Source organism: Rhinatrema bivittatum, chromosome 10 (assembly GCF_901001135.1).
Source record: "Rhinatrema bivittatum chromosome 10, aRhiBiv1.1, whole genome shotgun sequence".
Taxonomy (NCBI): Eukaryota; Metazoa; Chordata; class Amphibia; order Gymnophiona; family Rhinatrematidae; genus Rhinatrema; species Rhinatrema bivittatum.
Window position 1 is genome coordinate 54,752,115 of NC_042624.1, and position 23,663 is coordinate 54,775,777.

General features: G+C 44.0%; 1 protein-coding gene and 1 long non-coding RNA gene across 9 annotated transcripts in view; one reads left to right on the top strand and one right to left on the bottom strand.

Annotated features, from left to right (window-relative positions):
• Nucleotides 1–23,663, bottom strand: part of CAMSAP2 (calmodulin regulated spectrin associated protein family member 2) — a 217,347-nt gene that overhangs the window by 55,472 nt on the left and 138,212 nt on the right. For 6 of the 8 annotated variants that reach the window (XM_029617695.1, XM_029617701.1, XM_029617697.1 and 3 more), the window contains 2 exons: nt 18,619–18,760; nt 17,718–17,857 (listed from right to left, as the gene is read on the bottom strand). In XM_029617695.1, the coding sequence (XP_029473555.1) occupies nt 17,718–17,857; nt 18,619–18,760 (282 nt within the window). The remainder of the gene's footprint in view (nt 1–17,717; nt 17,858–18,618; nt 18,761–23,663) is intronic. The other 2 variants (XM_029617699.1, XM_029617698.1) reach the window with 1 other exon arrangement.
• Nucleotides 550–7,443, top strand: LOC115099836. Its single transcript, XR_003858895.1, has 3 exons — nt 550–1,044; nt 3,784–3,847; nt 7,097–7,443. It is a non-coding gene; the product is annotated as an uncharacterized LOC115099836 (long non-coding RNA).

Below are 23,663 nucleotides of genomic sequence, written 5' to 3' on the forward strand. Positions count from 1 at the left end.
TGCTCCCTATATCTCTTTACTAACTCTCCATCCTCCCCTGCACCCTCTCATCCCCTCATTCTCTTGCCTCCCATTACCCCAATCCTTCAATCTTACCCCATCCCCTCTGCTTCCTCCCTTTAAACCCGCGCACTCAACTCCTGTCCATCCCCTCATTCACTTTTCCTCCCCCTGCACACTCTAATACTCTTATTCACTGCCCCTCCCCCAAACTCCCTCATTCACTCCACCAACCATCCCCTCACTCTTGCAACCCCTATCCCTACCCTCACCCCTTCAATTATCTCTCGTCAACCCCACCAGCCTTTCTATTCAAACCCCCCAATCCCCGTCCTGTGGAAAGGAGAGCAGCGGCAGCACATCAGCTGTTTCCTCCTGTGTGGTTGTTTGTTTGGCAGTCGGTCCCAGGTGGCAGAAAAGGAGGATGTGGCCTGACTGCTGCTGCTCCTCTCCCCCTCTTCCTACCAGCCAATCAGCATGAGAGGGGAGGAGTTACGAGCGCAGCTTCCCTGGTCTCCCACAGCAATTCTGCAGACACCAAAAAAATCCACAGGAAGAGGCAGATCTTGCAGTCCTCCCCAAAGCCACAGAATCGCAAGAGACCAGGGGTCCTCTGTATAGATTTTCCATGTGTCATTACTGAAGACAGAGGAATTATTGTGTGTTTGCTGTTGCACATGTTTGCTGCTGTAAATCTCTTTCCTTTCCCTCTTTACTATACTGCCAGATGAAATTTGTTACAATCTTGTAAGTGTCATGTGATCCGATTTCTGTGTCACTTCAGGAATTCTTTTCACTGTTACAGTTTCTTGCCTTGGTTGCTCCCTTCGCCAGTTTTTTGCCTGCCTTTGTAAGTCTTCTGATTAAGATGTCTCTTGTACTTTGTCATGTATCTGTTTCTTTACGTTTTGTTTTATTTTCTTTACAGACCCACCAAGATATGCTAGTCACCAGTTGGAAAAGGATATGCCCCCTCCCTTCAGATCCTTCAGAGCAGCAGCAACCACTACAGAACTTCATTGACCCGGTGCCCAAAATGCAAAGGTATTTTGTTTAATTTCCATAACTGCATGTATATAAACTACTTAAACCTTGTACACTCTCTTTAGGGGTGCTGTTAATGTATATACTGTATGTCATATATTGTGCAGTGCTGTGTACACCAGAAGGGATAGGAAGTGAAGGCAAGCATAAGGTGTAAGAGGGATATAAGTAAAATGCGTATTCTATAGATATGAATCAATGCAGCAATGCTACAGTTAGTTGGTATGCGTGAATCGTGCTTGATAGTCTAGTTGAGCACAACCAATACACTATGGGGTCGATTTTAAGACCCGTGAATGTGTCCATGTGGGCGCGCATGTTATAAAATCTCATTCCCACACACGTGCGGGAGGGGTGGGCTCTTCTACATGTGTGGGGGATTTTTTAAATTGCACACGGTGATGAGATTTGCCTTTTTCCCTACACCCCTACCTGGCCTTCCTACCTTTCCCCCTCTCCTCTCCGACCCCTAAACCCTCCCTAACTTTTCTAATTTTTTTCTTTTTACTTACGTGCTCTAACGAGCAGACTTAAGTTCCGTGCGCCAGCTGGCTGCCGCCCGCACTTCACCGGGATAGGGCCTAATGGCTGCAGCAAAGAGGAGTGGAGATTGCCAAATCTCCACTCCTCTTTAGTGCCACCGCTGGCGGCTCCACATGGCTTGTGTACCCTAATGGTCAGCGCCTTAGGCCCAGGCCCAGTGCTTCCGCTGGCCACGTGTAAGAGATGTCTTTAATGTTCTAGATAGGCTAAAGCAGTCATTCCGCTAGTGCAGAGACGTTTTTCAGAAGCCACCATCACCATTCCAAACAACAAAAGCAATATTTAAACCTTAAATGTGACTGCATGAATAATGTTACACAGTGTCTAAAAAATAAAGGAAGGCGGTTAACATTTTATGGGAGACTTATCTGAAATATACCTTCTGGTATATCTGTGGAGGGGCTCCACTTGCATGTCTCAATGATCTATTTCCAGGATGCAACAAATATTTTCTTTTTTATGAGTATTCTGAATATCTGCTTTTGGGACAGCTGCTATTCAGTCTTTGGCTCTAATCACCCTCCAGAAACCAAAAAGATTTTAGGTGAATCAAGCCCTGTGTGACTCATTTGATGTTTGCTACAAATCTTGCAAACTCCCTCTGATGCTTTCAAAGTGAATAACCAACACTATCAAATGATCTAATTTATTCCGTTAAAAGTACTGAGCTTCCGAAAGCTCCATTAATTATGTACAATGAGGATTACCATTCTACATACAGAGAAGTGGCGACAACACAAAAGACAAAAAATAAAACATTAATATTTGATTCTCTCTTCATAAAACTTTATTCAAGAAATAATCCAGGAACATTTGCCTAAATAACACTGTCCTCGCTAATTTTCTAAATGCGTAAAGATCAGCCTCCGTCCAGAATTTTTCAGGGAGTGCATTCCATAATAAACAGAGCGGAGACAGGGAAGGCATGATTTTGTGTGTCCTGCATGGTGGCTTCCTTCACTGTGGGGACTACTCATCAGTGTTTGCCAGCTGACTGCAGCCATCGTGATGGCACATATTGTATTATAAAATGAGGATCTTCACCAAAAGCCTGGGCTTGTCAGCCCAACAAATTACTAATCACAGGCACCAAGCAATCCCCCACCTGATGCATAACACGAAAGGTGGAATGGATATTTGGTGATGCTAATTATTTTAGACGAGATGGAAAGTGCAGACCAGAATCAACTCACTGGCCAGAACTGAGCTGCACAGTGTCACAAAGTTACCAAAAAGGTCAGATGACCTATAAACTATGTTCATAACAAAAAAACAAACAGCTTTTGTATCTTTTAAGCAAATAAAATGCCTGCCAGAAAAGATGTCCCAGCTGCACCAAGACTTCCAAAATATGAGATTCACTTAAGCTTTCATTGTAATGTAGGGATCTACAGTAATTCAGCTGCTGTTTAAGTTAAGAATAGGTTAAAAATAACCTGATACATTAGGAAAGCATTAGCTAATGTATCAGGAGTTAAAATGCATTCAGCAGCACTGTATGTATGTATGATATGAATGTGTATGATGAATGAATGTGATGTCTTGTGTATATTAGCATTTTGTTTTATTATACTGAAAATATCATATGAACGATGTGAAGCAATTACTGTTTATTTATGTAAAATTAAGGTTATGTATGTTTGATCGGACATTGTCCTATTTCTTTTGTTCTTTATTGTTCTAGTGATTGCTGTATCATCTCTATATGTATAAATTATAAAAAAAAAAAAAATAAAAAAGTGTGTTTAGCACAGGCTGACCACACATTTTAACTCGGGAGGGGCGGGGATGGACAGAAGAGTGCATATAGGAGCAGATCTTTTGTTGTTTCCTAGCTGGCTCTCTGGCCACGGTTAGACAAATGCTCTGTCGAGCCAATGCCACTTGTCCTCGCGAGTAAGAGTGGAACCCCAGCAGGAGATCCAGAGCCTCTGGCCAAGAGTAAAGTTTCTAGCATTACGAAAATGTGTGCTCAGCCAGCGCCTCTCCTGCATTGGGAGGGAATGCTTAATGCCCTCATTTGCCTGGAATTTCCATGCGAGGGTGCTGAGCTGACCGCACATTTTTGAAGACTGCATGGGCAGTAAGGTTTACACTCACAAAATGTGCATTCGAGAGCAGGTTTCTGCATCTTTCTACGTTGGCCTGCTGGTGTGTCACATCCAGTGCTCAGTGCATGCTCTTTGTCTCATTCAGCCAGGGAGGACTCCAAGGAGGAGATGCTGTGTTCACCATGTGCATGACACGAAGCAGGGCCCAGGTATTTATGACTTGCGTGCTTCCTGTTAATCCCTCTACTCCAGAGACTATGCATGTTTTTAGAAAGGAGCTCCCGCACATTGAAAAGACGCCGACAAGGTGCGGAGAGCTGAACCTAGGTGCCGAGCACCAAGCAGTGGGAACTTCTCCGTGGCACAGCGGTTGGGAAACACCGAGATACAAGCTAACACAGCTTTGATCAGTCCTGTTTTCTCATAGTGCAAACTATCCATTGAACAATAAGCACTTTATGGCCTGACAGTCGGGCTGATACAGTAAAAATCGCGGGAGAGCGGGCAAGCGCCCGCTCTCCTGTGCGTGCGATTCAGTAAATTAATTTATTTAAATTATGGCCCACGGTAAAAAGAGGTGCTAGGGACAGGAGTGGCGGCTGTCAGTGGGTTTGACAGCCGATGCTCTATTTTGCCGGCGTCTGTTCTCGAGCCCGCTGACAGCCACGGGTTCAGAAACCGTATGCCGGCATAATTGAGCATCCGATTTTCAACCCAAGAGTCCATTTTAAATTTTTTTTTTTTAAATTTTGAACTATTTGTAACTTTTGGGACCTCCGACTTAATATCGCCATGATATTAAGTCGAAGGGTGTACAGAAAAGCAGTTTTTATTGCTTTTCTGTGCACTTTCCAGGTTTCGAGAGAAATTAATGCCTACCTTTGGGTAGGCGCTGATTTCTGAAAGTAAAATGTGCGGCTTGGCTGCACATTTTACTTTCTGAATCGCGCGGGCATAACTAATAGGGCCATCAACATGCATTTGCATGTTGATGGCCCTATTAGTTACGGGGGTTTGGACGCGCGTTTGCGGGCTAACAGTGCGCTCCGCCGGCCCGAGTGTTTGTGAAACACTTTCAGCATTTAAACCCAAGTAAAGTATTCATACCCTTGGGTTTTTCCACAATCTGTCTATAAAAAATACAAATCAAACTGCATTAAAATGTATTTCACTGATCTACATTTTCATCATGAAAGAATTATAGGAATATTCCAAAACTAAATAAGAAATAAGTCTGTACACCCTTCATCACAGCAAATCCAAACATTAAATCCAATCCAAAAATTGCCTTAACAAGGCCATAATAAGATTAACAGAGACCATGTGTGTCCAATCACAGTGTCTGAGCTCATTTCAATACTTCTGGACGAAGCGAGCTGAGGAAAATGTCAACACACACCAAACAAGGAACTGCTGACAGAATTCTGGAATAACCTTATTAAAAGGTGCAAAAGATAAGAAAATCTCAGTGAATTTGAACATCCCTTGGGGCACTGTCATGTCTATTATTCTAAAGTGGAAACAGTCTGTCACCACCAAGACTCTGCTGCGATCAGGCCGTCTCCCCGTCAGGAGCTGTGGGTTAAGAAAACTGCTGCAGATGGTCACTGTGAGGCCTAAGATTACCTTTAAAAGGAGTACAGGGGTCTCTGGCTGAGACTGGGGAAAACGTTGACCATTCAACAATTTCAAGATTACTCCACAAACGTGGCCTCTATGGGAGGGTGGCAGAAAGGAGGCCACTGATGGAGAAAAGCCAGATGATGTGCTGCATGGCGTTTACAAAGAAACACTCAGGGGACACGGCACGCGTGTGGGAGAAGGTTTTGTGGTCTAATGGGAGCAAAGTGGAACTTTTTTTAGTCTCAATGCTAAGGGATGTGTGTGGCAAAAAACCCAACACAGCTCATCACCCCGCTAACATCGTCCTGACAATAAAGCATGGTGGGGGCAGCGTTACGTTTTGGGATGCTCTGCAGCAGCGGGTACGAAGAGGCTTGTGAAGATCAAGGGAAAGAATAATAAGTTTAACAATTTAACTTTATTCCTTAACATACTTTCAAGACACAGAGAATGTTAAGTGCAATACAAAAATACTTTGCCCTTGCTTTAGCTTGCCTTCTGCTCGAGTGTGGGAGAGATTTTTCAGCAGCGTGTAATTTGATTTAATTGTAACAGAGTGCAGTAGGCCAGTTTGAGAACAAAGTGAAATTGCAAGTAAATATTGCTTAATGGACTATTCCTGTGTTTTAATTTCACTGAAAGGAATCTTTAGAAACAGCTGACTGGCTACATAGACTTAATAGGGGCATAAAACTCAATTTCACAGAGAAATTATCTAGGATTAATTGTCCATTCAGTTCAGAGCTTGAATGTAAGGTTGTCCAAGCTACTTTGTAATTTATGATGGTGAAATACAATCTTTCCACAAATCAGGTACTACAATTACTTTTAAAAACCAATGAAGAACACCACCTTAGTCTAAGAAATAGAGTGAAGGAAAAGCCTAGTGGTTAGTGTCGTGGTCTGAGAACCAGGAAAGCCAGGTTCACATCCCATTGAGGTTCCTTGTGATCTTGGCAAGTAACTTTCCCCTACATTGCCTCAGGTAAAAACTTAAGACCTCATTTACAGAGAATTTTCCCACAGACACAGAACGGGAGAAAAGCCTTAGTAAATCAGGGCCTAAGACTGTGAGCACCTCTGGAGTCAGGGGAATAACTACAGTATCTGAATGTAACCTGCCTTGATCTATCAAAGAAAACGACGTAAGCTAAATCTAAACAAAGAAAAAACATGGATGGTGCAAAATACAGGTAATAACCTGGAGGAAAACCTGCTCCAGTCTGCCTTAGATCTGGGACTGGGGAGAAGAGTCACCTGTCAGCAAGACAGTGATCCTAAGCTCAAAGCAGAAGCAACAATGGAGTGGCTCAACAAGAAGAGAGTGAAAGAGAACGTCCTCAAGTGGCCCAGACCTGTAGCAAAACTCAAAGACTGCAGGCTACAAACGATCCCAGCCAACATGAAAATGCTAGAGATCTTCTGCCAAGAGGCATGGATAAAACCTGCACCCTCTCACTCTGCAAAACCGTTAAGACACTTATCCCAAGGGACTCCGAGTTCTTATTGCTGCACAGGCGGCTTCCCATCAAGCACTGCGTCAAGGGCTGGGAAGACTTACGCAATCAAGACTTTTTGCTTTCTTATTTGTAACTACTTTGGGAATATTGCTATAATTGTTCTTTCGTGATAAAATGTAGAGTATGTTGAGTAAATCAGTGAAACATACGCCTACTTTAATGCATTTTGCTTTGCACAGCAGAACGTGAAAAAATATGCAAGGATGTGAGGACTTTTGCGCTGTTGCATGCACTCTCCGAATCTAATGTATGAGAGTCATCTTGGTGGACGTGTCTTCAGCTGGTTATCCAGAGCTTTTGCATTCCCTTCTCCAGGATGCCTCTGTGACACTGCTCGGCTAGAAACGGAGTAAGAATCAGACCCCGATGCTGCTTCCACAAGTCAGAGGACCAAAACTTTGCTGCCAGCCACGTTTCGTACTGGAGAAGGCATGCATGCAGAGCATGGGCCAGAGCCACAAGAGCTGAAGCCGTGATGCTGAGATCCTTGTCCACAAGCTTCAACTCTTTGTGTCTGTCCTGTGTGTTCAACAGATGGGGGAAGAGTAAAAATAAAGGAGCTGAACCAGTTTCCTTTGCTTCCACACAATCCTTGACCCTGCAGCATGGGGGCAGGGTTGCTTCACATGGAAGGAAACAAAAGATATTTCTCAGCCTGTGGCTTCATTTGCGCCAAACATGAAGACTACTTTGGTTTACTTTCTCGGTGAAGATTATAGTTGCAGATATGTTAGTCATCGCAAGGTCATGTTCTAACACATTATGCAGCTTTGACTGGATGAGAGAAATGTTTGCTCTGAATTGTTTTCTTCTTCCTTATTAATATTTGGTTTCAGAATTATTTTCCATTACCTAAATCTTGCCAATTTTTCAATGTAACTTACAGTGTTATTAAAATTGCAGAACTGGTCTCTGATCATCAACAGCGCTGCTATTAAGGAGAGGTCCTGGGACACGAGTTCGAGAATCCTCTCTGGCTCTGTGTGATCCGAGGCAAGTCACTGTATTGCCCTGTGACTCCATCACCTCTTTCTCAGAAGTCTACGCCCTTCAAATCCTTGCACACTGATTTTTTTCTCTCAATATTTATTGGAAGTTATAGCTTACACAAAACAAAAAGCCATGAGCTTTGAAAGCCAAGGGCTGCCTCTTCAGAATTTCCAGGATTTGCTACGGATCCTTTGCAGATCAGGTGATGGATTTTCCCCACCCAGCCTAGCTGGAATAATCCCCCTTTACTGATCTCTGTAAGATTTCAACCTTTTAAGGACTTTTTTTTTTTTTTTAACATGAAACAGTGTTTCTCAACCCGGTTCTAACCGGTCCAATTTTCAGGTTATCTGTAATGAATATGCATGAAATAGATTGGTGTACATTGGAGACCCAGTGTATGCCAATCTCTCTCATGCATATTCATTGTGGCAATCCTGAAAACCCAACTGGCCTCCAGGAGCGGATTGGGAAACATTGGCACAGGATAAAAATGTTAGTTTTCTAGGACAATGGTACTGGAATGGAAGCTGCAATCCATCACAGGTCTCCTTCAGAATCCACTGCCTTAGGACAGGACAAACGTGTGCTCCCTTTGGTCTACTTTATTCCCCAATGTTTAGCTGGATACAAAAGCCACATTGTACACCTAACAGGCCGAGCTATAGTGGATTGTGTCTTTTAAACTTCTGCCTTCATCCACTTGAATCATTTCAAAGGTAGTTCTATCGCATATTCTTTGACGAATGCGCCTCTCTCTAGCAATGCAGTTATTAATGTATTTATTTCATATTTATTATTTACAGACCGCTTTCCTGGTCCAAAATAACATTCAAAGCAGTGAACAGAACAATTCTGCAACGCTGAGCTCAAACCTAAAAGCCAGAACAATGAATAAAAGCAGCGAGTGATATTTGGTGGGCAGGAACTCTGTGAAACTGAGCTACTAAATATACTTGGATAACTTTACCCAGGATAAAGTTACCCACCTATATGTGGGACAGCATCTTCCCCAACCAGACTTAGCCGAATACAAGCACTCGTAGGATAACCAGTGGCAATGCCTCTGAAACACCCGCTGATGACCTTGCCTTAGCAAATCCTGCTGAATTTTAGCCAGGTAATGAAGCACTGGTGAGAGGGGTGGGAATTTCAAATCTTGGTGGTTTGTCCTAACTGATAATAAAAAAAAAAGAACTGGAAAGTTAGCCCTGCAAACCTTTTAGAATATCAACCTCATTTTTAAATCGAGTCTACTAACAGGGTCTCTAGACAATATTAAAAACTGGCCCTTCAGCAGGCCAAGAGTCACTGCTGAGAAGCCCCCACAAAAAAGGCCATCTCTCCCTCTCCCTACCTGCAAGGAACCACTTCTCCACCGGGAGACAGGAATCTCCAAGATACAACGTACTGGAGTCAGCAAAGAAACAAAATAACCTTTTTGGTTCACCACCTCTCTGCTCCTTTACTCTCTTAAACCCCCACCCGCCTGTGTCATTTACTGAAATTAAAACCCAGACGTCCACACAAAAAGAAGAAAAATAAATCAGCCCAGGTCCGACACTTACGGACCCGAAAACTATGTAGACTCCATGGTGCAAGCCATTTTTATTCACTCTGATGGGGGGAAAAAAAAAGGTTTTTAGCGTCTTCCTGAAAATAAGGACCTTTGTGTCAGACACTGATGCAAAGCACAAGATTCTACATCTTAGCCTCCGTATTCAGTGAATTCTCTGCTGAACTGAACTGGTGCACAGCGTTCTCAACCTGGATTTTAGCAGCCTAAGAGCCAGATTCATCAAAATGCTATGCTTCTAGCAAAAAAAAAGCAGCTGCATTACAGAAAGGTGCTGGGCCTGGCAAATTTGCAGCCTGCCACATCCATTCGGAAATGAAGTCACGCGGCGTTGCAGCATCGGACGCCTCAATTTCGGCCACGCTAATACCTTTTCCCCCCATAGCACCCAGAAGAAAGGTGTAGGTATTTCCAACCCTAACTTGTGATAATTTATCGCATGCAGCGCCACCGGCCCCTAATTTCCCGTAACCTCGCCCAAACTCCTCCCACTTTGCTAGAAAATTAAAATTTGCATATGCAATTTGCCATGTGCCGTTTATCGCGTGCGATGACGCCATCAACGCGCGCGATAGCGGCCTACCATAAATTGATGACTGACCCCGTAAGACAGAGAAGCCGGAACGGAGAAAGGATAACCCGCCTTCTATGCGCAGGACGACAGGCATTCCTGACAGCTGGCTACCCTCTTTCTTCTTGGCAAATATACATTAAGCACAGGAAGAAAAAAAAAACTGCGAGAAGTAAGAGGGCCTGCAAGAGGTAGCACAAACCACACAAATCAGGAACTTTGAGCCTCCATTTTCTTTTGCTATTGTAACTTTGGGACTGCCCTTGTCTGTACCCGTCAGTCATAAATTCCAGAAGATCATAATCTTCAATAATAACAGTGCTGAAATGAAATCATCAGGTTATAAAGAAGCACAATCTGTTGTTACAAAGTTTCCAACAGCCCAGCAAAAAGTAATCAGCCACACCAACATGGCAGGCTTTCCCACACATTTCTAGAATAAAAGAAACAGGTATGTTGTTTTGTTATTCATTACAAAACTATTCTGAGATAACTCGACAGCTAATTATTATGAAAAGGCACCAAGTGGGAAGGAAGACCTGGAGGGAGTGTTCTGCCCGTGCTTCTTACGGGACACTCCCTAGCGATGCTGTGGGAAACTGTTTGCTCCCTTACTGTGAATTTATTCTGAAAGCAAATGATTGTCACACATTATGGATGGAGCTCTCCGCACCAGCCACAATCTTCCTGCCAGCATGTGGAGAAGAAACCTTGGCGGCCAACCTATGTGGTATTTCCATCTTAATACATTTAGGAACAAAAAGCTTTGGGAAAACAGGGCTACAATGAGCCTTTGCAAAGGCCACCGAGGCTCCAAAGCAAGAAAGGCAGGAGAGAACCCACCCTCGGTCTTCGTAAAAAAGAAATGTCCATAATGCAGGTAGGACTTTACATGTCTCTCCAGAACACTGGTGAATATTATGGCCCAGATACTGCAACAAATGGTCACAGAGAAGGGAAACTGTAATTGCACCAGGATCATGCTGTGTTCAACTTGAATCCATTGCAACTGCCACGTTTAAAAAACAGGTGCCAACTTAATTTCTCCTCGAGAAAGGACCTCTGTTCGCCCATCAATGGCTTCATCAGGAGGAAGAGATACACGAGAGTATACACAAATCCTTCCAACTGTGAAAAAGCAGAAATGGACGTGTGCCGGTATACACAAATCCATATGTTGACAGGGTACAGAGAAGGGCTACCAAAATGATAAGGGGAATGGAACAGCTCCCCTATGAGGAAATACTAAAGAGGTTAGGACTTTTCAGCTTGGAGAAGAGACGACTGAGGGGGAGATATGATAGAGGTGTTTAAAATCATGAGAGGTCTAGAACGGGTAGATGTGAATCGGTTATTTATTCTTTCGAATAATAGAAGGACTAGGGGGCACTCCATGAAGTTAGCATGTGGCACTTTTAAAACTAATCGGAGAATGTTCTTTTTCACTCAACGCACAATTAAACTCTGGAATTTGTTCCCAGATGATGTGGTTAGTGCAGTTAGTATAGCTGTGTTTAAAAAAGGATTGGATGAGTTCTTGGATGAGAAGTCCATTACCTGCTATTAAGTTGACTTATATAATAACCACCGCTATTACTAGTAATGGTAACATGGAATAGACTTAGTTTTTGGGTATTTGCCAAGTTCTTATGGCCTGGATTGGCCACTGTTGGAAACAGGATGCTGGGCTTGATGGACCCTTGGTCTGACCCAGTATGGCATATTCTTATGTTCTTAAACAATTCTCATAGCGTATATTTTAAGAAGAATAAAACCGTATATACTACATATTATATATGTGTGTGTGTGTGTGTGAGAAAAAAAACAATGGCACTAATTATCCCTCTATAGATGTGTAAGTAAAATTACAGTTATCCTATTGGGTTCTTAACCATTGCACTGCTATTTTTGTATAAGTATTATGGTTATCAATGAGGAAGTTAGGGTTTGGATTTTATGGAGTGGTTGAATGTATGAGATACAGATGCAATGGATGGTGGTGTTGCTTTTTAAGCAATTATTATTTTTGCTACATTAAAGATTTAATACATGATTAAATGAAGGTTATATTAGTATGAGAAATGAAAGAGTGAGCATCAATTGATTGTCTTTGGTGTATATATACACATATATACACACACAACTGATGAGAGTGCATGATTGTTTTCTACTACCTCACATATATATATATATATATATATATATATATATATATATATATATGTGAGTCGTCTCCACAGCTGGCCCTCTCCTTTGGAACTCCATTCCTACAGATCTCAGACATGAGCCCTGCCTCCTAACTTTTAGGAAAAGACTTAAGACTTGGTTGTTCAAGCAAGCTTTCCCGGACACAATCTAATGACACAATCTAATGACTCCTCAAAACATTCAGCCCTTAACCATGCCTTTTGTATATAGTATTTAATTTGTATATTGTTCAACCATTTCTATTCTTTCCTCTCTCTTCCTTCTTACTCCAAGTTCTGCTACCCTTGTTAAATGTAACTGCATCTTCAGTCACCATGGTTCCAGTTTGATGTATATACTGCACTCCCGTTTTATGTAAACCAGCAAGATATGTTTTCATGATTGCCGGTATATAAAAACCTTAAATAAATAAATAAAATAAATATATATATATATTTTCAATTGGAGGACCTCCCTTTTGATTGTCTGATTTATTTTACTCGGAGTGTGGGTTCTTTTCCTGCGTTGCATAATATATAGTAACAGAGTGGCATCGATCTGTCTGGGTCCATCACACATGCGTACTGTGCAAAGCCATGGGGGCTCCAAGAATCAGGAGGAGGCAGAGGGACTGAAAGAAACAAAAAAAAAAAGATGCCAGAGCTCGACAGACAGGGGAAAGCGCTTAGGGACATTGGCATCATTGCCTTGAAAATGTTTCGCGAATGTCAACAAGTCTACATACATAGTAGAACTTCTCTAAGTGGCAGCCACTGAATATCCAGCTGCGTTCAGTAACTGCCATTAGCCAGATAAGTATTTATCCGGTTAAGTAGATAGCTGGATATCTCGGGGGCAGGCAATGGGCAGATCAAGGTGGGACAACTTATCATGACTGGATAAGTGCCTATATTCAGCCTTATGCAGTTAAGTTAACCGAATAAGTTAGACCAGCTCAATAGCAGGCCTAACGTTATCCGGATATAACGTATCCGGTTATATTCAGCAGCACAGCCACGCTGCTGAACATCCATTCTAAGTTAACTACATAATTAATATCTGGGCCCAGGATGTTTAAGGCATTGCAAGTGCTGTCTGTCTGTCTGCTGAGCACGTACTGCTGTGGCTCTGGAGGAGAAGGGGGGCGTCATCAGACACCAAACACGTGTACTTTGCAAACAGCACACACTAGCAGGCTCTCCGCAAAACCACAAGACCTCGGGACCGGAAGCAGACAGAGGGACACTCGCAGCTCTGGGACCAAAGGAAAATAGAGCAAGGGCCTGGGCCCCAGGAACGGAGCGGGATTGGGAATGGGAACGAGGCCAAGGCTGAATTCTGTGCTGCCCAAATGGAGGGGGGGGAGGGGAGGGGGGAACAAAAGCAGCTGTGGGAGCAGAACTGGGTGAAGCCAAGATGAGGAGGTGGGCGATTAACCATAGCACAGGGACGGTCAAAGTATCTGCTGGTGAATTCAGAGATAAATACATTGAAACTATTTATTTTTCTATATTATACATTGAAGATATACAGATTCTTAGAGGCTGCTTTCATTTCTCTATTGCCAAACTATGAAGGTCTGAAACCCTCTTCAACAAACTCATGTAGTTAGTAGGAAACATAATCCGTAGGCGGAAATCATCCGGAGATATAGCTTAAAGTGTGTGGCTTTGATACAAGAAATTGTACAGGTTTCCATACTTTGCACGGTTAAGGAGTACACAGGTTTGTCACGGTTAAAGAGTACACAGGTTTGTCACGGTTAAGGAGTACACAGGTTTGTCACGGTTAAGGAGTACACAGGTTTGTCACGGTTAAGGAGTACACAGGTTTGCCAGATCCCTTTAGGTCATAAAGCTTCCATTTCCAAACCATGGTGTCAGCCAGTATGCATAGATCCTGCGTTTCCACCTGCTCCCATCCAGTGGCGTAGCCAGAATTGATTTTTTGGGTGGGCACAAGGTTAACATGGGTGGGCTGTAGGCATGCAGGTCTACTAGTTGTTTTTTTTACTGATAAATAATGCCAAATTATGCAGCATAGCATTCACATCTACGCCTAAGTATGAGGTTTACTTAATGATACAAACATAATTCACGGTGATTTGTGGTACTTTAGCCTTCTTATTATTACGATTTTATACACGGCTCCTACCTGTCCATAAATTTTGAGAGAGCGGTTGTGTTGCTTATATTTAAATTGCTAACATCTCAAAATATAGATATATATTTTTACCTTTGTTGTCTGATCTTTGTATTTTTCTAATCAGTTGGTCCTGGTCTCTTTTTCCCATTTTTTCCCTTATAGCTCATTTCCTAATTCCTTTTCAGTGTCTTTCTTCTATTACTGTCTTCTTCCCTTCCACACACACACACACACACACACACACACACACATACACGCTTTCTCTCACAGACTCCCTCTCACACACTCAAGCTGTCACTCTCACTTGCTCTCCCCCCCCACAAGCTCACATTCTCTGCAGACACACATACAAGTTCTCACTTTCTCACCCCTCCCCAGGCTTATATTCTTATGCACACACAGACGCACATCCAGGCACCCATTCTCACCCACACACATAAACCCAGACTCCCATTCTCACCCACAAACCCATGCTCCCAGTCTCACCCACACATATTCAAGCTCCCATTCTCATCCATACATATACACATTTAAGGTACTATTCTCACCCACACATACACACATTCAAGCACCCATTCTTATCCACATATTCAAGCTTCCATTCTCACCCACCCACACAAACCCAGGCTCTCATTCTCACCCATATATACACACATTCAAGCTCCCATTCTCACCCACCCACAAACCCAGGCTCCCATTCTCAACCACACATACACACATTCAAGCTCCCATTCACCCACATATTCAAGCTTCCATTCTCACCCATATACACACCCAGGCTCCAGTTTTCACCCACACACACTCCCATTCTCATCCATACATACACATTCAAGCACGTGCACAGCTTCCGCTTTCTCCCCCAGAGCAGGAAGATCAGCTGCCTCTCCTGCTGCCACCAGCCTCCTGCTATCTTCGGGCGTCGGGCCCTATTGCCCGCCGAACTTCCTGTCGGGGGGGGGGGGAAGCGGAAGCGCAGCGCACAACGTCCGCTTCCTCCCTCCACCCAAGCAGGAAGATCGGCGGGCAGTACGGCCCGACGCCCGAAGATAGCAGGAGGCCGGTGGCAGCAGGAGAGGCAGCTGATCTTCCTGCTCTGGGGGAGAAAGCGGAAGCTGTGCGCGGCGCTTCCGCTCCCCCAAACAGGAAGTTCGGCAGGCCGTTTGGTCCGAAGATAGCAGGAGAACGGGTGGCAGCAGGAGAGGCAGCTGATCTTCCTGCATTGGGGGGGAGGAAGCGGAAGCTGCGCGCGGCGCTTCCGCTCCCCCCCGAACAGGAAGACCGGTTGGCCATACGGCCGCAGCAGCGCTTCCCCATGTGCGCCGTGATGGCGCGCGAGGCGTGGGTTCTCTTGTTCGCTGTCGCGGGGATGGGATCCCGCGACAGCCTTGCAGTTCCGGTGCCAGTTGGGTGGGCCTGGGTCTAAGTTGGGTGGGCACCTGCCCACCCAGGCCCACCGTGGCTACGCCACTGCTCCCATCACACACTGGAGCTATTCGGTATTACTAGGTTTCAGTTTTCCAACAGAAATCAGGGATAAGAGAACCAAGAATGCACAAAAGAGCATTCGGTTTTCGACTCAGATTTTATGGGAGCATAAAAAGATCCAATAAAATGAGGCAGGAGCACATTCATTAACTCTTAAGGAAAAGATATCAGAATGAAAGAAATTATTGGTTTGTAAAATGTGATTTAGGCCTTGGGCAAGTCACTTCACCCTCTGATGCCTCAGGTACAAACTTACGGGCCGATACAGTACAGTGCGCTCCGACGGAGCACACCGTTAACCCTCTACTGGATGCGCATTTTCGACGTGCTAGCGTTACCCCTTATTCAGTAAGGGGCCGAAAACGCACGTCCAACCCCACGAACCTAATAGCGCCCGCAACATGCAAATGCAAATTCTGTTCTGTGCTCAATAAAGATTTCCTGGTGTTACTTGATCCTTCTTCTTCTCTGGTTGCTACTGCAATATTGGATCAATTTCCGATCTGTTTCTTTGGACCTTCCCTATTAGGTATTCCCGCACAATTCAGAAAACAAAATGTGCAGCCAATCTGCACATTTTGCTTTCAGAAATTAGCGCCTACCCAAAGGCTGGCATTAATTTCTGCCGGCACCGGGAAAGTGCACAGAAAAGCAGTAAAAACTGCTTTTCTGTGCACCTTCCAACTTAATATCATGGCGATATTAAGTCGGAGGTCCGGAAAGTTTCCAAAAGTTTAAAAAAAAAAAAATTTGAAGTCAGCCCGTGGCTCAAAAACCGGACGCTCAATTTTGCTGGCATCCGGTTTCCAAACCCGTGGCTGTCAGCCGCCGCTCCGGTCCAAAAGGAGGCGGTAGGGACACGCTAGTGTCCCTACCGCCTCCTTTTGCCTGTTTTTACCACCGGGCCTAATTTGCATAGTGAATCCCGCGGACTTTACTGTATTGGCCCGTTAGATTGTAAGCCCTCTGGGGATAGGGAAATACCTACAGTACCTGAATGTAATCTGCTTTGAAGTACAGAAAAGCTAAATAGAAAATAAACAAACAAATAAATAAATAATAAAAAGATACCCTGAACAGCTCCCAAGCCCTGGTTTGAAAATACAATTCTAGAATTCCAATTAAAAAAAACACAACGTGGGAGCCCACAATAAAATACTAGGGTGAGGAAGACCCACCAGTCCCAATGAGCATGCTGTACTTTTACAAACGTGCCCCAAAAGAATGAAGTGTACAATGCATAGCAGGCGTTGCTTACAGATTAAGTGCATCCAAATATCATCTTTAATAGCCCCGTGACATTTCTTGCACTGAATTGCTGGGGTTTACCATCTGCTGTGCTGCCATCTTTGTTTTTGCTAGTGTTGCTTTCTTACTCCAGTCCTGTGATCGTATCTGGAACACTGTCATGTGTTCTTCCTTGCATCGATCCTCTACAAGTTCTTTACAAGCATTTTGGGATACCGCTACAGGGTATGGAAGGAAAAAGCTAGGCCGCTCTCCTTCATGCAACTTGAAACCACTAGTGAGAGATGCAATGAGCCTAGGATACGACTGGATGTGATTCTTCTTAGTTTGCAAACTTTCCCAGTAATCCAATTGCAGAAAAACCAGGAAAGAGCAGCAGCACGTTAGGAAGCCCAAAAGCCTGCTGGCTGCCATAAAAAAAATCTATTTTATTGTTCCAATTAAAAACAGATTTTGAGAGTCCAAAATAGAAGCATATGCATGGGGATCAGATAAACCATAAAGCTAACAGTTAGGGGCTTGTTCCATTTCATACCTCCTATTAGGCCTAAGCACAACTCCTCTGACACATACCATGGCCTCAAATTATTAGGGCTTGTGGAAGTGGTATGTACCTGGCTCTTGTTCCCACACTCGACCTCACTCGGGCCCTGCTGTTTGCATTCTTTCGCCAGACTGCTGCAGGAGGCAGCGAAACAGGTGCCCTGTTAACGTGGAAGAGAAGACTCGCTTACCTTTACGGAGGAGGAAGCGTACAGCATGTCTTCCAGAGTGAAATGGCAGCAGCAGTTTAGGTATTCCTGGCTAAACTCTTGGATCAGCTGGAGATTGTACAGACTATCGGCCAATGACATGGTCTCCTTCAAGCAAATATCTAAAAACAAAATGGGAGCGGGGGGGGGGGGGGGGGGGGGGGGGGAAGGTGGAAATAAAAAAAAAAAAAAAGATACAGAACGGAAGAATGTCGTTACTGGTGGGAAGATAAAACTACCTTTTGAGTCGTCATCTCATTTTCATGTCCATTCATCACAAAGTCCTATTTCTTTCCACTGACACGTTAAATGGCCCGGCGGCCTAGCTGCAGGCTGCCAAGCGAGAGCCCTGGGTTCCAGTCCCGAACCCAACCTTCTATGCTTTGTACCAGGGGGGGAGAGAGAAAGAGATGGGCGGGGACCCAACAGGGCACCCACGAGGGGGACTCAGCATTTCCCCTTACTGCGTTGGCTGGAGCTCAACGGTAAAGGCGGTGAGAGAATCAACAAATGCCACTCCAAGCGAGAACTCTGCGAGAAACTCAACACTTACCTGAAGAAAGGCGGCTGCAAACTGCTCCCAGCAACCCTCTGATTGTAAGCACCACTTACAATCAGACCCCCTCAGTTTTGAGGATGTTGGTTGCTTTCTAAACTAAGATGATGAAATGAAGATGCCCGACAAGGTAAAGCACTAAAACTAGTGACAACAACTGCCGACTGCTACTTAAAGTACAATTTTTGTTTTCCTTAACATTTCAGTGCTTTTGCTTTTTCACGGTTCCCATTTTCCTAACCAGAGCATCATGAAGATGAACAGCTGCTTTGCATACACAGACTGGACAAAAGCCACATGGTGCGATTTACAGGCTGCGGTCCTCACCCTCCATTTTGACAATATCTGGGCAGTAGAAGTGGATCAGGGCAGCTAAGCCGCAGCCGTCCGTACCATCCTTTAGCAGGTTCTCTACCAGCGGAATGCAGGGCAGCTGTCTGAGCAGCGTCGGCTCCTTCCTGTACCGGGCCTGGCGTACAGAAGCAGAGAAGAAAACCAAAGTTGGACATCTGCTCAACGACACATGGTGTGCAGATTTATACAGCAAGTAGCATTAGCAGAACATCTAGTTAGTAACATCAAGTCATTTGTGGCTGAGAAATTACGAACGGGCACATGTAAACCTATCAAATAGTAAGGTAGAAAGCAGCTTAAATTCCGGAGCTTTTCCCCTTCTGAAACATTAGCGCCATTCCTTTAATAAATTACCAGCAAAGCTAATGGACGTGAGTTATGCTCTCATCTGCAGTAGAAGGGAACACAGCCATGTTAAATACCTTTTTCTGACTATTACTCTACATCTCAGGGAGCGGCGCCCTGCTTCATTTTTACAAAACCTTGGTAGCAATTACTCATTAAGACCCACTGAGGACTAGAAGGGGAATCTTTTGCTTGACGAGCTGAGAGGCAGAAAGATGTGCGTGCTGTCAGCGGCTTCCGCTGCTCTGTGTTACGGCAGGAACTCCACTCTAGTCCAGTGGCATTGCCCCAAGAAATAAATCATGCAGGGGGGGACGACTGTTCTACGAAGCCTCAAAATTACATCCATTCCCTTCATCTTGTTACTTCAAAGTTAGCCTTTAACTTTTTTTTTTGGGGGGGGGGGGGGGGCGGACTTATTGATTGCATTTTCATTAATACTGGCCCCCGGTTTAACTCCATTTCCTTCCCCAAAACACACACCGTGTTTTAGGAAAAAAAAAAAAAAAAAAAAGCGCAGCAATTCAGATGACAAGGACTGTAAAACATGTTACAGGCCCGGTCCTAGCACCACCCTTGGACACTGGTGTTCTTGGTGGGGGAGGGAGGGCCTGGCACTGCCACGACAGCTCGGTTCCTTATGTCTAACATCGCTTCCCATTCCTTGAGCTGCAGCAGCCCATGTGCAGAGACACTGTTCCCCTTCCGCTCTGCTCTTTAGTCTCAGGGAGGCTCCCCTGCTCTTCCATACTCCAGGGTGGGCGGGGCCTGTTGGGGTAGAACTACCCCTGCCCCGGGACACAGTCCCCGTCCGGAACTAGTGACAGATCGTGCAAGCGCTGACATTCTTGGTCACCATAGTCTGGAATTCCAATTTTACAAACTAATTGCTATTGAGTGAATTGAGTAACTCTGCTGAATACAATGGTTGATTATCATTCTCTCTTTTATATTTTTATTTTTTTCAATTTTGGGCTACATCCATAAATTGCCAGGGAAAACCTTATTTTAGTTTCTAGTGTTTACATAGATCTGCTTAGCCTGAAACTTGGCTGAATGGTTTGGGAGATAATCCACATGCAGAGAACAGAAATACATAAGCCATAACTGTTTTAAAAAGGGCTTTTAGAAAAACTCTTAGATGTTAAAGCTACATCGTTCCAAACACTGCACTCCTATTCAGTAGCTGGACTAACGAGAGTATTACACAATGTTTACATTTCCCCAAATTATTTGCTACACAATTTCAGTAAAGATGGCTCCAGGGCTATGGATTAGTCTCCATTCAAAGAGATAATAAACTCTCCATGGAAAAATTAAACCACCTGTAAAATCTTCACAGGAATAAAAAATGTAGCACTGTGGCAGTTTCAATATATATTTTATATATTGAAATCGATATATATTGAAATCAATACTCCCGTATGTCAATACACCCGTAAAGACAATAATCCCCACTACCCAACCAACTACCTAATATCTCTCACTACACCTCAACCATACCTCTTTAACATCTCATAACGTACTACCAGACTTATTACTCAACCCTCAATGATACTCAATGTTAATGATCATTATATATTACTATTTATATATCATTATTTATTTATTTATTATTTTTACTTATATTTACTCATCAAACAACCTAAATGGTTATGCAATGCTACCCACTGTTACTCAATGTCACTCAATGCTTCTAATGTCACTCAATGTTTCTAATGGTTATTATGTTTCCATTGTTACCTAATGTTAATTAGTTCCCTGATGTTTTAATGTAAATCATTGTTACAATTGTAAACCGGAGTGAAGGATGACAAAACATTCAAATAAATAAAACAAATAAATATTTTTTGTTTACAATTTATATTGACATTTCAAAATAAATACAAATGTTAAATTATTTTAGCTTTTGTGTTAAATGGTGATAAACAAGAACTGTTTTCTGGATGCTCCGATTTTTATTTTCAGGGGAACAGGTATGATCTCTGCATCTAGGTCTCCAGGGCAGAGGATCAATAGTCATACTGGACTGTAATTGCCTTTCATCCTGTATTTTAGTTTGCTATTTTATCTGGTATTGTGATTGTATGCGTTTATACATTGCTTAGAGCCTTGTCGCATAAGCGATGAATACATTTTTAATAAAGATAAAAAGATAAAGCATAGGGATGGGCTACTTGGGCCCTGGCCTGCTGTCATGCTGAGTCTTGTGCCAAAAGGGTGCAAAGTGAGCGAGTGGTTTGCTAGAGTGGAGGAGGGAGAGAGGGAGGCAGGCAGGCTGGCTGGCTGGAAGGGTGGTGCCGAGGATGGGGGGGGGGGGGGTACATGGCTGAGGGCAGGTGGGAAGAGGTCAAGTCTGGCTGGCTTGGAGGGGAAAAATCAAGGGTGGGGCAGTGTGGCTTGCTGTGGAAGGGGGGCATTGAGGCTAGCTTGCTGGCTGAGGGAGGGGGTAGTTTGGCTGATGTTCCCCTCCCCTGACCTAAAAAGCATTCTGCTGCTATTGTTTTAATGAATTCTATCCTAGCCATCAACAGAGGACTTGCAAAATCTCCAAGAGCTAAATCTAGTTATTCCCACTGCTAACTGTTGCCAGCTCTTTGGATTTCTTTTAGACTTTGGGATGAAACCTGGAAAATGTTACGGCTGCGACATGCCGCACCACAATGGCTATTTGTTTAAAACTGTGGTGCAGGAGTAAATATACGCTAAATGACATATAGGAGACTAAGTTCCTGTCCATCACACATTAGCTGTGTTGGAGGATCGAGAGATTTGCTTCAGATTTGCTGCCGTACTGGAGCTATAAATAAATGTCAGCAACTTGCAGATTCTGGAAGGCTTGAACTGTGAACAGATTACTGAATGGTCTCTCACATTTCCTTAGCCCCATGTCAACCCAATGTCATAGCCAGCCAATGTTGGATACCCTTCAATGATTGGCTGTACAGACTGCCCCTGGGCAGCACAATATAGAACATGCGAACTCTCACACTAGCGCCAACCCCTGCCCCAGCTGGCTTCTGATTCTGTCTGGGCACTAGCCATATCTTTGCTATTTAAAAATACTATATCTTATATGGAGCTATTCTCTGAACGAAGACACGGGCAACTAACATGCAAAGGGGGTGTTAACTCGTCACGATGGACGCGCCAGCCTGATAGCTCATGCGTAAGGCTGCCAAGTTCCATGACAGAGTCAGGTCTTCTCTTCTTTGGGTTGGCTCAGCCTCAGGGTGTCATGGTCATCACTTGAAGGTGACACCTAATGACTGGATTCAGAGCTCACAAAGAAGCCCTAGGGCATAGCCTCTGGCCCAGGACCATTATTGCAATGACCAGATTGGTACGATGGTTTGCGGGGGGGGAGGCAGGGAGTGAGAAAGGGAAGAGTAAATAGAATGGGAGAAAGAGTCCCCAGATGATTGCAAATGAGGGCACATGGCATTGGGATTTCAGTCCTGGTTTCCACAGATCTGAGGGTCCAGGAGTGCAGGAGGAAACTTCCAAATGAAACCATTACCCCTCTCAAAAAAAAAAAAAGTCATGCTCTACAATAATATATCCAGTGCTCCAAGCGTAAAAAGTTAACAAGGGAATGCCAACTCTATTCCCCTACCACTGCCTCCTCTCTCCTGGCCACCTCTTCTTAGCCGCAATGCACATGACGCTACTTACCAACCCAATGCGGGCTGCCCATGCCTGCCTCCTCCTGTCCTGCACAAAACGATGACTATGGACCCAGTTTTATTGAACCATATCTAGAAAGGTTATCAAAGTTAAAAGGCCATTTTTTTTACTTTTTGTACCATTTCGCCCTCCTTGTATGCCTCTTCCCTTTCTTCCTATAAATATTTGCTTTTCTCCCCTCCTCTCCCATGTGTCTCTCTGCTCATCTCTCCCCTCCCTTTCTCTGTCTCTGTGCTCTTCTCATCCCAACTCCCTGTGTATCTTCTCTTCTTTCTCCCTTCTGCCATGTGTCTCTCTGTGCTCATTTCTTCCTTCACGTGTCTACTCCTCTCTCTCCTGTTTCTCTATATCTCTCTCTCCCCTGTGTGTCTGTCTTCTCACTCCCATCTAGTTTGTCTCTGCTCTTCTCTCTCCCCTCTCTCTCTTCCTTCCCTGTATATTTCTCCAGGTCTCTGCTTTGGTTTCCACTTCCTTCATGTGTCTCTCCCCTCTCTTCTGTATTTATTCTTCTATTTCGCCTCCCTTGTGTATCTCTGCTCTATTTCTCCTTCCCTGTGTGTCTTTGCTCTTTACTTCCCTCCTCCCTCCCTGTATCTCTCTCCCCTATTTCTATTCTTCTCTCTCCTCTCCCTTCCTGTCTCTCTTTGCTATCTAAACAATAACGGAAAGTTAAATTGTAGACTAAACTCTGTATCACAGCTTTGCAAATCTCTTCTATGGAGGTTGATCTTGCATGAACTATTGATGCAGCCATGGCCCCGACATTACATGCCTTGACATGCCCTTCTAGGGTCAAGCTTGCTCAGAAATTAGTAAAGGAAATGTAATCTGCTATTCAGTTAGTTTTCTCTTCAACACAGCAATCACAGGGCTGTTGGGGCAAAAAGAAATAGAGTCCAAGAATTGGGGGGGGGGGAAAAGTTTGCAGGATTACTAAGGAGGAAGTCTATCACAACCTTAGGCATAAACTCAGAATGCATGTGAGG